The sequence below is a fragment of the Pseudophryne corroboree genome, chromosome 6 (assembly GCF_028390025.1).
Source record: "Pseudophryne corroboree isolate aPseCor3 chromosome 6, aPseCor3.hap2, whole genome shotgun sequence".
NCBI classification, from domain to species: Eukaryota; Metazoa; Chordata; class Amphibia; order Anura; family Myobatrachidae; genus Pseudophryne; species Pseudophryne corroboree.
In genome coordinates this window covers 347,798,027-347,811,889 of record NC_086449.1, presented here as the reverse complement: position 1 = coordinate 347,811,889, position 13,863 = coordinate 347,798,027, and the positions used below count along the sequence as shown (strand labels likewise).

At 41.4% G+C, this 13,863-nt stretch overlaps 1 protein-coding gene across 1 annotated transcript in view; it reads left to right on the top strand.

Annotated features, from left to right (window-relative positions):
- LOC134932265 (TBC1 domain family member 2B-like) overlaps positions 1 to 12,060 on the top strand; it is a 95,994-nt gene extending 83,934 nt beyond the window's left edge. Inside the window, exon 11 of the mRNA XM_063926551.1 lies at positions 8,983 to 12,060. Coding sequence (XP_063782621.1) covers positions 8,983 to 9,178 — 196 coding nt within the window. The 3' untranslated portion in view covers positions 9,179 to 12,060. The remainder of the gene's footprint in view (positions 1 to 8,982) is intronic.
- The last annotated feature ends 1,803 nt before the right edge of the window (positions 12,061 to 13,863 follow it).

Sequence of the window (13,863 nt, the reverse complement as noted above, 5' to 3'; positions counted from 1 at the left end):
GGTCCCATTATAGTCTATGGGAAAATGGGTCCACTTTGCGTACTGATATCTCTGGTTCTGGGTGTCCCAGAGACCCAGGACTGGTACCATACAAAAGAGGAGACTCTTGGCTTTCGGGGCAGACCAACCACTAGTTTATGTGACACTGGAAAGGGAAACGGGAAGCAACCGTGTTTCGGGTCCCCTCCAGTTGTCCGCCTAGCTTGCACAGGATACAGGGTTTCTGGCTAGATAGGAAATACTGTACAGAAATGCTAAGCATGGTAATTTGACATCCAGGAACATAGGGAGGAGTTTTTATCTCACTCCATTATACTTAGAAAAATTACACTTGCCACTGTACGTTACAAGCTGTTCGTGCTAATTAGTACCCTAATAGAAAATACTATATAGAGATACTAAGGACGGTGATTTGGCAACCAGGAACCTAGGGAGGAGCTTTTATCTCTCTATATTATACATAGAAAGATTAAACTTGCCACTGTACGTTACAAGCTGTTCGTGCTAATTAGTACACTAGTAGAACATACTGTACAGAGATACTAAGTACAGTGATTTGGCATCCACGAACTTAGGGAGGAGCTTTAATCTCTCCATTGTAATCTATCTAAGTATAATGGAGAGAGATAAAAGCTCCTCCCTAAATTCCTGGATGCCAAATTGCTGTCCAGAGTATCGCTGTACTCTATGTTCTACTAGTGTACTAAATAGCACGAACAGCTTGTAACGTACAGTGGCAAGATTAATCTTTCTATGTATAATGGAGAGAGATAAAAGCTCCTCAATAAGTTCCTGGATACAAAATCACCATACTTAGTATCTCTGTACAGTATGTTCTATTAGGGTACCATTTAGCGGTTTGTGCTAATTAGTACCCTAATAGAAAATACTATGCAGAGATACTAAGGATGGTGATTTGGCAACCAGGAACTTAGGGAGGAGCTTTTATCTCTCTATATTATACATAGTAAGATTAAAATTGCCACTGTACGTTACAAGCTGTTCGTGCTAATTAGTACCCTAATAGAAAATACTATGCAAAGATACTAAGGATGGTGATTTGGCAACCAGGAACTTAGGGAGGAGCTTTTATCTCTCTATATTATACATAGAAAGATTAAAATTGCCACTGTACGTTACAAGCTGTTCGTGCTAATTAGTACACTAGTAGAACATACTGTACAGAGATACTAAGTACAGTGATTTGGCATCCACGAATTTAGGGAGGAGCTTTAATCTCTCCAATGTAATCTATCTAAGTATAATGGAGAGAGATAAAAGCTCCTCCCTAAATTCCTGGATGCCAAATTGCTGTCCAGAGTATCGCTGTACTCTATGTTCTACTAGTGTACTAAATAGCACGAACAGCTTGTAACGTACAGTGGCAAGATTAATCTTTCTATGTATAATGGAGAGAGATAAAAGCTCCTCAATAAGTTCCTGGATACAAAATCACCATACTTAGTATCTCTGTACAGTATGTTCTATTAGGGTACCATTTAGCTGTTTGTGCTAATTAGTACCCTAATAGAAAATACTATGCAGAGATACTAAGGATGGTGATTTGGCAACCAGGAACTTAGGGAGGAGCTTTTATCTCTCTATATTATACATAGTAAGATTAAAATTGCCACTGTACGTTACAAGCTGTTCGTGCTAATTAGTACCCTAATAGAAAATACTATGCAAAGATACTAAGGATGGTGATTTGGCAACCAGGAACTTAGGGAGGAGCTTTTATCTCTCTATATTATACATAGAAAGATTAAAATTGCCACTGTACGTTACAAGCTGTTCGTGCTAATTAGTACACTAGTAGAACATACTGTACAGAGATACTAAGTACAGTGATTTGGCATCCACGAATTTAGGGAGGAGCTTTAATCTCTCCAATGTAATCTATCTAAGTATAATGGAGAGAGATAAAAGCTCCTCCCTAAATTCCTGGATGCCAAATTGCTGTCCAGAGTATCGCTGTACTCTATGTTCTACTAGTGTACTAAATAGCACGAACAGCTTGTAACGTACAGTGGCAAGATTAATCTTTCTATGTATAATGGAGAGAGATAAAAGCTCCTCAGTAAGTTCCTGGATGCCACATCACTATACTTAGAAAATACTGTACAGAGATACTAAGTATAGTGATGTGGCATCCAGGAACTTACTGAGGAGCTTTTATCTCTCTCCATTATACATAGAAAGATTAATCTTGCCACTGTACGTTACAAGCTGTTCGTGCTATTTAGTACACTAGTAGAACATAGAGTACAGCGATACTCTGGACAGCAATTTGGCATCCAGGAATTTAGGGAGGAGCTTTTATCTCTCTCCATTATACTTAGATAGATTACATTGGAGAGATTAAAGCTCCTCCCTAAATTCGTGGATGCCAAATCACTGTACTTAGTATCTCTGTATAGTATTTTCTATTAGGGTACTAATTAGCACGAACAGCTAATTAGTACCCTAATAGAAAATACTGTACAGAGATACTATTAGGGTACTAATTAGCTGTTCGTGCTAATTAGTACCCTAATAGAAAATACTATACAGAGATACTAAGGACGGTGATTTGGCAACCAGGAACCTAGGGAGGAGCTTTTATCTCTCTATATTATACATAGAAAGATTAAACTTGCCACTGTACGTTACAAGCTGTTCATGCTAATTAGTACACTAGTAGAACATACTGTACAGAGATACTAAGTACAGTGATTTGGCATCCACGAACTTAGGGAGGAGCTTTAATCTCTCCATTGTAATCTATCTAAGTATAATGGAGAGAGATAAAAGCTCCTCCCTAAATTCCTGGATGCCAAATTGCTGTCCAGAGTATCGCTGTACTCTATGTTCTACTAGTGTACTAAATAGCACGAACAGCTTGTAACGTACAGCTGCAAGATTAATCTTTCTATGTATTTTGGAGAGAGATAAAAGCTCCTCAGTAAGTTCCTGGATGCCACATCACTATACTTAGTATCTCTGTTATAGCTGTTCGTGCTAATTAGTACCCTAATAGAAAATACTATACAGAGATACTAAGGACGGTGATTTGGCAACCAGGAACCTAGGGAGGAGCTTTTATCTCTCTATATTTTACATAGAAAGATTAAACTTGCCACTGTACGTTACAAGCTGTTCGTACTAATTAGTACACTAGTAGAACATACTGTACAGAGATACTAAGTACAGTGATTTGGCATCCACGAACTTAGGGAGGAGCTTTATTCTCTCTCCATTGTAATCTTTCTAAGCATAATGGAGAGAGATAAAAGCTCCTCCCTAAGGTTCCTGGATGCCAAATCACTGTATGTAGTATCTCTGTACAGTATGTTCTACTAGTGTACTAATTAGCACGAACAGCTTGTAACACACAGCGGCAAGTTTAATCTTTCTATGTATAATGGAGAGAGATAAAAGCTCCTCAGTAAGTTCCTGGATGCCACATCACTGTACTTAGTATCTCTGTAAAGTATTTTCTATTAGGGTACTAATTAGCTGTTCGTGCTAATTAGTACCCTAATAGAAAATACTATACAGAGAAACTAAGGATGGTGATTTGGCAACCAGGAACTGAGGGAGGAGCTTTTATCTCTCTACATTATACATAGAAAGATCAAAACTGCCACTGTACGTTACAAGCTGTTCGTGCTAATTAGTACACTAGTAGAACATACTGTACAGAGATACTAAGTACAGTGATTTGGCATCCACGAATTTAGGGAGGAGCTTTAATCTCTCCAATGTAATCTATCTAAGTATAATGGAGAGAGATAAAAGCTCCTCCCTAAATTCCTGGATGCCAAATTGCTGTCCAGAGTATCTCTGTACTCTATGTTCTACTAGTGTACTAAATAGCACGAACAGCTTGTAACCTACAGTGGCAAGATTAATCTTTCTATGTATAATGGAGAGAGATAATAGCTCCTCAGTAAGTTCCTGGATGCCACATCACTATACTTAGTATCTATGTACAGTATTTTCTATTAGGGTACTAATTAGCTGTTCGTGCTAATTAGTACCCTAATAGAAAATACTATACAGAGATACTAAGGACGGTGATTTGGCAACCAGGAACCTAGGGAGGAGCTTTTATCTCTCTACATTATACATAGAAAGATCAAAACTGCCACTGTACGTTACAAGCTGCTCGTGCTAATTAGTACACTAGTAGAACATACTGTATAGATATACTACAGACAGTGATTTGGCATCCAGGAACCTTAGGGAGGAGCTTTTATCTCTCTCCGCTGTAATCTTTCTAAGTATATTGGAGAGAGATAAAAGCTCCTCCCTAAGTTCCTGGATGCCAAATCACTGTCTGTAGTATCTCTGTACAGTATGTTCTATTAGGGTACTAATTAGCACGAACAGCTTGTAACATACAGCGGCAAGTTTAATCTTTCTATGTATAATGGAGAGAGATAAAAGCTCCTCAGTAAGTTCCTGGATACCAAATCACCGTCCTTAGTATCTCTGTACAGTATGTTCTATTAGGGTACTAATTAGCACGAACAGCTTGTAACATACAGCGGCAAGTTTAATCTTTCTATGTATAATGGAGAGAGATAAAAGCTCCTCAGTAAGTTCCTGGATACCAAATCACCGTCCTTAGTATCTCTGTACAGTATGTTCTATTAGGGTACTAATTAGCACGAACAGCTAATTAGTACCCTAACAGAAAATACTGTACAGAGATACTAAGTACAGTGATGTGGCATCCAGGAACTTACTGGGGAGCTTTTATCTCTCTCCATTATACATAGAAATATTAAACTTGCCACTGTATGTTACAAGCTGTTCGTGCTAATTAGTACACTAGTAGAACATAGAGTACAGCGATACTCTGGATGGCAATTTAACATCCAGGAATTTAGGGAGGAGCTTTTATCTCTCTCCATTATGCTTAGAAAGATTACAATGGAGAGAGATTAAAGCTCCTCCCTAAGTTTGTGGATGCCAAATCACTGTACTTAGTATCTCTGTACAGTATGTTCTACTATTGTACTAATTAGCACGAACAGCTTGTAACGTACAGTGGCAAGTGTAATTTTTCTAAGTATAATGGAGAGAGATGAACTCCTCCCTATGTTCCTGGATGTCAAATTACCATGCTTAGCATTTCTGTACAGTATTTCCTAGCTAGCCAGAAACCCTGCATCTTGTGCAAGCTAGGCGGACAACTAGAGGGGACCCGATATACGGTTGCTTACTGTTTCCCTTTCCAGTGTCACATAAACTAGTCGTTGGTCTGCCCTGAAAGCCAAGAGTCTCCTCTTTTAAATGGTACCAGTCCCGAGTCCCTGGGACACCCAGAACCAGAGATATCCGTACGCAAAGTGGACTCATTTTCCCATAGACTATAATGGGCCCGTTAATTCAGACCCACCATGGGTTCCGACGCTTGCCATGAGCCTTGTGGGGGTCACAGAAACTTGGAGTTGGTACCCTCTGGTAGCTAATTGTCTCCTCTTCCATACCAACCTAGCGATGAAGGCTCTTACATCCCACACTGAGAGTCCCAGCTTTGAGTCCCAAAGTGCCAACCTTTTTTTTTTTATATGTTCCCGTGACATTCACTTTATTATTGTTTTTCTTTGTTATACATTCAATGAAAGGGTGCACACAGGTTTCACATAAATCAAAGTAAATCTGCAGCAGCGATTCATTCCGCTATATACAAATACACAGCGGTAATGAGTATAAACTAGTGTATTCCGACGCAACTAACTGAGCAACACAGTACTGTAGATTGTCGGCATTTGTGTATTGTACCTGACCTGAACTCCCTCCCTGTCCACTGCATGACCTGTGCAGGCTCCCAGGGGGGAAGGGCAATGGGGGTAGGGAGAGGCAGTGGAAAATACGTGCTTTTCAAATACAAGTATTTGCGTCCGAGTCCCCTAAGTCATAAACCAACACCAATGGGAAGGAAGTGCCAACCTTTTTTTAATGTGTTCCTGTAACATTCACTTTATTATTATTTTTTTTCTTTGTTATACATTCAATGGAAGGGTGCACACAGGTTTCACATAAATCAGAGTGGGCGGGGGATTTTCCTACATACAGTAGTATACTGTTGCACGTCTTGTAACCTGATCGGAACTCCCTCCCTGTCTACTGCATGTACATTGCAGGCTCCCAGGGGGGAAGGGGAAAGTGGGATGGGTGTAGGGCGAGGCAGTCGAAAATACTGTGTTCAAAGAAAAGGCATAATTAAAACCATGGGGAACTTTGCAGTGTATCGTTATGTGCATATACCTCGCTTAGTCCTATCGCCCCTGTGTATTTTAGCTAGGGGATTGTGACGCTCCTTCAGCATTGCCCCATAGCCTGCACAATCTGGACTGTTACTTGCTCCGTAGCCTAGGGCCTCCGTGGAGCAAGGAGTCATAGGTGGTAGCCATTTCAATTGAGTCTGCCCTGCTACAGAATTGTATGTGTACTGTACGGTGCATAGAACCTTAACAGAACCGCTCCTGCAGCTTTGCCCTGGTTTATGTGAATAAAAAAATAATAAAGTGTCTGGAAAAAACTAACATGCATTCGTACTTTAGAAATATAACTCGGGACTCTGAGTATAGGAAGCGGAACACTTCACCACTTCGCCGCAGACAGATTAATAAATCCATTGGTTTTGATTATGCTGTAATGGCTATGGGATTAGGACGCTAACATACTGTACAAAATTCCTAATCTCAAGAGGCAATAGTGAACTTCTAACACGTCCATTTGCGACAGTGTAAACTACTGGTTTTATGTTGTTTTGTCTGCGGGACTTGGACGCTCACATATTCATAAAGTACTGTAGATGGAGCATATACTGTATGCTGTACTATTTGCGTCTGTACCGTATATACTGTATTAAATAATGCAGCATAATGAGTATTTACTGTATTAAATAATGCAGCGCAATGAGTATTTACTGTATGCAGCGTAATGAGACGCTTAGTAAAGTAGTCCTTATTATATATTTCAGTATTGTATTTTACGGGAGACCACACGCATGCGCAGTGGTGATTGTAAAAGGCGACATCTGGTGGATGATCGCAGGTATTACACGTAAAGGTAACGCCAAACGCTCTGTCTGCCTCCGTGCGATTAGGTACGCCTCTCTGTGACTAGGCGCGCCTCCCTACGCTGCGTATGCTCGATCGGGACAAACGCCTCAGCCAGTCAAGATAAAGGTGGCTACATCTGTATCACATACATCCTATAACATGACAGTGGGGAGCTGATTGGCTGGTGCTTTTTCTCTCTCCACTTCATCACTTTTGAAGGCTTAGTACATCTCCTCCATAGTCTGTACGGGTGTAGGTAGATTAATAGGAGGAGCTATATAAAACAATAGGTGTGGTTTAAATGGGCATGCATAATTGTTTTTACTACTATCCTAATCCAGTCAAACACTGCATCTATTTAGTGATCACCAGCTGCTTTCCAGTGCGCGGTGATCACAGGCTCTACCAACTCCCCCCACCCGTGGGACTGTCCCGCTGGAATCTGGACAGTTGGGAGGTATGTCATATAAACATGAAATATCATGCCAGTGGCCAACTGTGGCAACACATGATACAGTGATTTCAGATTATACTGTTGGGGTCTAAACCATTGTACCAAGTAGTACTGGTAAATGCACTGCAAGTGACACAAAACTGACCAATTACCACTGCCTGCTCCCAGAGGGGCAAAGTCACAGTCTTACTTGGCTGTGTGGCTGCACTACATTTTCTCCCACTTTATGCATCATATTCACAGTTATATCGCACGTCACTGCTCTGCTGATAACTGTAGGTTATAATAATAGTATGTGACACACTTGTGTCATTCACTTTGAACGCCTTGGTTTAAACTCAGGACAGTCCGTTCAACTGAACTGAGCTTTCACTGACTTCAATTTAAGGTTATAGTGTGAATGTAAAGCGGCAGCATTTGCTGCTTTGGAATTGGTGTAGCAATAACTATGTAACAATGGGCCTAATTCAGATCTGATCGCAGCAGCAAATTTGTTAGCTAATGGTCAAAACCATGTGCACTGCAGGGGGGGCAGATGTAACATGTGCAGAGAGAGTTAGATTTGGATGGGGGGTGTTCAAACTGAAATCTAAATTGCAGTGTAAAAATAAAGCAGCCAGTATTTACCCTGCACAGAAACAAAATACCCCACCCAAATCTAACTCTCTCTGCACATGTTACATTTGCCCCCCCTGCAGTGCACATGGTTTTGCCAATTAGCTAACAAATTTGCTGCTGCGATCAGGTCAGAATTAGGCCCAATGACTGGTATCTGTAGCTGATGCTATGTTTGCTATGTCAAATACAGAAGAGAATTTGGTCAATGTTAGTAATCATTTGAATCTCCAAGTTTCCTATATCTAGACGTAATCTGGTCGCACCGTGAGTGACCAGGAAACTACGCACAGATGCTGAACTTTATACAGTTGACAGGCACCGCAGTGCATTCTTTTCACATTTCTTACAATTTTTTTTTTTTGTGCAAATGTGGTAAAAGTAGGTAATTCATTGTTGTTGCTAGTGCTTATAGATATATCCATTAGTGTATTCAGAGCAACACCTGCTCCACTTTCAGTGCTCCTACAAGGTGCCATACTTTTTGCATTTAATACTAGGCCCAATATATTTAGTAATAAGTATGTACTTTCGACACTCTGATAAAATATATATATATATATATATATATATATATATATATATATATATATATATATTGGAATCGGTATGTTTTACCGACAGAATGGATGACGGCTGTCAGTATACCGAGCCACCAACCGAGTGGGAATACCCTGCGGGAGGTTGGGATTCCGTCCAGCGGTCGCCTGAACGGTCTCCACAGGTAGCCTGGCAGCCGGTATTTTATCTGCATCCCATATATAGAACTAGTATGCATATCTTTATTGAAACAGTAAAAATATCCTGTTGTGTTATGTCTGTTTAAGACCTTTTTCTTCTTGTTTACCACAGAAAACTCGGTAACATGGCATTCTTGGATATGAATCCATTCCCACTACGTCAGATCCGCAATCGCCGTGCCTACCACCTGGAGAAAGTCAGGCTGGAGTTGTCCGAGCTGGATGCTATCCGTGCAGACTTCATTAGAGAGCGAGAGACCAACTCTGTCGGGAGAGACCTCATCAGTGATGATGACGAGGACAGCTAAGGAGAAAGGCGTGCTGTCAGGGGAACTACACACAGACTAGATGCTGTTTCTTGCAGTCCTGAGGAAACTTCAGAAATAACGCTGGGCGTATTTCTAAACAAAGAACATTTTACTCTAGGTATATGTTCCTGGTCAAATTCAGAGACCTTTCCAAGAGCCAGTTTTTGAAACTGCATTGAGGCTGACCGCATAGAAGGTTAGCTGCTACCAGTGGTAAAAGATTGTTGCCATGGGTTACAATTCATTTTGGCATGAATACTGTCCCTGGATGTTGAGATGATTTCCATGGGAAAATAAAAGCATTCTCCCTGTTGTAAGAATAGCATGTTGGGTGAGACTTCCAGAGGCAACATCCATTGTTTTTCACTAGCACTTTTTGGGAAAATCTTTTAAAATTGATAAATCAAAGCACTTGGACATATTAATCATCTAGTGGTATTCTTCGGTATCATTCCATAGCTTTTTTTATTTTATTTTATCACAGTATTTTTAGTTTTACTATCTTTTTGTTACTATAACAAGCCTAAGTATTTTTGTATGTTACATTGTGCTCATTTTGATATTTTGTGTTGTTCAGTTACATTGAGTTCTGTAATCACATTTAAATGAAGCAGTGTTATGAGAACATGTTGGTAGCGGGTATATTTCTGCCCATGGCAATCTGGGGGATACGATGGTGTATTATTGGTTAAGTCCAAGACCAAAATGATTTATTACTTTTCAAATACTGCTAACTACCATTATCCTTTTCTATATTCACTATAGGGCCGGGTACCCACTTGTGTTTTATTAAAAACATTTGTTAAACCGCATCTCACATGCATTTCACATGTAGTTGTTTTACTTGCATTCCAGAGGTCATTGGTTGCCTCTCCTTTGAATTCACTGCATTTGCCTTGTGTTAAACACAATGGCTCTGGTAACCACACCACTGCGCGATGTGCTGATGAGCGAGGGGGGACGACGACGGGGGCCGCTCACGTCACACAGCGCTGAGGTGAGTGACCCGCTAGATTGAGCCTGCATGCCAATCTAGCACCGGCGATAGCGATGCGCGGATATCGCTGGGGGGCATACACACGGCAGATCCGTGCTTAAAATCTAGTCAGATTGCTTAGATTTTAAACACCGATCTCTCCGTGTGTACCCCCTTATGCCATAAGAGTCGTACCAATATAACAGAGATTGGGATTGTACAGATAAATGTGTCAATGCCTCTATACCTTAAGAAGTCTTGCGAGATCTAAACTTGCACACCATGGGGCCGATTCAGTTGTTGGTCTCCCTGGCCACCACTAGATGGCGCCTCAGTGGAGTAATTAAATTGTTGCACCATTCTGGCATGCATGCAGCCAGGGAGACGCATTTCAGCTCTCAGCTTCCTGAGGTGCGAGCTGAAATGTACATAAATTTTGTAGTTTGAGTGCCCTAACCTGTACTTTAGACAGGGAAGTGACTAAACCCGGAACTTATGGGTGCGCATACGGGGCATGTGCACCCAACAGGGGTATCAATTGAATAGCCCCAGTGGGCGCCCAATAAGTTTGGTTACCTATAAAACAATTGAATCGGCCCACATGTGTTTGGTTTCTGGAGCTCTTTGCAGTTTCCAGTACTTGCCTTTCAAAGTAGTATATTTAGAAAAATATGTTTCTACTTTGGAACAGAGGGTATCTAAAATATCTGCAGTTCAAATATGTCAGTATACTCTACACTGTTAGGCCCAGGTCTACCAAGCCTTGGAGAGCACTCCTAGCTGTTAAAAAAACAGGCTGTAACATGGCAGTTAGGAGCTGATTGGCTGGAACTTCATCACCTTGCAGTTTAGCACTCTCCAATGCTTGATAAATCTGGGTCTATCTTACATGCTAATTGGTCATTTTCATATATGTTGACTCTATAATGCAGCGTATGGGGGTCCCAAATTAACCATCCCGTCCGATTAGTTCAGGCGTGGCATAGACAGTTGGAAAATCTAGTCAGCCCTTTAATGTGCAGAAATGTTTACATTGTGCATTTAAACGTAACTGGTTTGTTTTTTCCGTTTGTTTCTTTCTGTGGTTTTTTTAGCGGATTAGAATTTTGTGACCCAACTGTTTTTCAAGAAATGTGACTGGGAAATACTTTACAGAGTTACATATCTTCATTAAAATGGGATGTTCCTGATTTTTACCTTTTTGTAGCTGAAATTTTCAACAACAAAAAAAAGGGGTGGTGGGCTACTTTTGAGTTCAATTGCTTTTTTATAGGAACCATCCAGGTAAATGGAGGGTGCATATCAGAAGCCTCAAAGCACTTCATATTTGCCTATCTCCAGTAAACTGAGAGGGTAGAAAACCCACCCGAATCCCGTCCACTCTATCGGTGATGTGGACAGGGCATGGCCCCGCCTCCTTCAGCAATGTGCCGCAAATCAACATTTTCTAGCGGGGATGGGGCAGTGATGATACAATTCACTTCTCCACACACCCCTCCCCCTCCCCGTGGTCCTTGGGACTTACCCCTCCAGTATCTCCTAAGAATGAACCCTCTAGGATCTCCCAAAGGGTGCACCCTCAAAGGCGGCAACTTTACTGCAGATATCCTCCCAGAAATACAAAAGTCTCAATATACCCTAAAAGTTTATATACTGTGAAAGTGTCTTTATTATGTACCATATCCATAAGTTGTTTGTTTAGCAGCTAAAGAAATGGGAGAGAATCATTGGAAATTAGGTACTATAGCTGGCTAGTTTTACCACATCTATAATTCTTACCGTCTTAAGAGGGTGAAATCTTCTAGTCACGCTTTTAAAACTAAAAGCAATCTGAGTTTTTTTATGATTCTTCCATTACCACTCAATTTTCTTTGTATGTTACATAATAAATTATGTAAAAACAAAAGATTCTGATGTCTAATTTGCTATAAAAATAACCTACCCAGAGCTAAAAATAACATAATGGTATTGCAATTTCCTCTAACGTCCTAGAGGATGCTGGGGACTCCGTAAGGACCATGGGGAGAGACGGGCTCCGCAGGAGACATGGGCACTTTAAGAAAGAATTTAGTTCCTGTTGTGCACTGGCTCCTCCCTCTCTGCCCCTCCTCCAGAACTCAGTTTGATTCTGTGCCCAGAGGAGCTGGGTGCTTTTCAGTGAGCCCTCCTGAGTTTGCTGATAGAAAGTTTTTTGTTAGGTTTTTTATTTTCAGGGAGCTCTGCTGGCAACAGACTCCCTGCATCATGGGACTGAGGGGAGAGATGCAGCCCTACTCTCTGAAGCTAGGTCCTGCTTCTTAGGCTACTGGACACCATTAGCTCCAGAGGGATCGGTACGCAGGATCTCACCCTCGCCGTCCGTCCCAGAGCCACGCCGCCGTCCCCCTCGCAGAGCCGGAAGACTGAAGCCGGGTGAGTATGAGAAGCAAGAAGACTTCACAAGCGGCAGAAGACTTCGTGATCTTCACTGGAGGTAACGCACAGCACTGCAGCTGTGCGCCATTGCTCCACACACCTACACATACTCCGGCAGCATTTGGGACCTCATTCTGGCAAATAAACACATATATACAGCTGGGCACTGTATATATGTAGGAGCCCCCGCCAAAGAAATAAAATTTAAGCGGGACAGAAGCCCGCCGCCGAGGGGGCGGGGCTTCTCCCTCAGCACTCACCAGCGCCATTTTTTCTCCACAGCACGCTGAGAGGAAGCTCTTCAGGCTGTCCCCTGCTGATACACGGTAGAAGAGGGTTGAAAAGAGAGGGGGGGCACATAATTAGGCACAAAAAAGTATATAAACAGCAGCTACTGGGTTAACATTAAGTTACTGTGTTATTCCTGGGTTATATAGCGCTGGGGTGTGTGCTGGCATACTCTCTCTCTGTCTCTCCAAAGGGCCTCGTGGAGGAACTGTCTTCAGAAAGGACATTCCCTGTGTGTGTGGTGTGTCGGTACGCTTGTGTCGACATGTCTGATGTGGAAGGCTATGTGGGAGAGGAGCGGGAGCAAATGAATGTGGTGACTGCGCCGACACCTGATTGGATGGATATGTGGAAGGTTTTAAATGATAATGTTAATTCTATGCATAAAAGATTAGACAAGGCTGATGCATTGGGACAGTCAGGGTCTCAACCCGTGCGTTATCCTATATCGCAGGGACCGTCAGGGTCTCATAAGCGCCCACTATCCCAAATTGTTGACACAGATACCGACATGGATTCTGACTCCAGTGTCGATTACGATGATGTAAAGTTACAGCCAAAGTTGGCTAAATCACTCCGATATATGATTATAGCAATTAAGGAGGTTTTGCACATCACAGAGGAAACTCCTGTCCCTGACACAAGGGTTTATATGTATAAGGGAAAGAAACCTGAGGTAACTTTTCCCCCCTCACACGAACTGAATGAGTTATGTGAAAAAGCTTGGGAATCTCCAGATAAAAAACTGCAAGTTTCCAAAACTGATTCTTTTTTTTTTTTCTTTTTTTTTAAACATATGTTTATTTGGGTTTTTTTCAGCTTTTCAAACATGTAACATCAGACAAATACAATGGACATACGAAAGGACATTTTAGACCATGAAAAATTTGATAATCATCTATGCGAAAATGTTAGAAATTGGTAAAGTAGGATCTTGTACTTCGGAGCAATAAGGATGGACATCAACATTATAAGGTTGTGAAGAACATATACTTGTACATTCCAT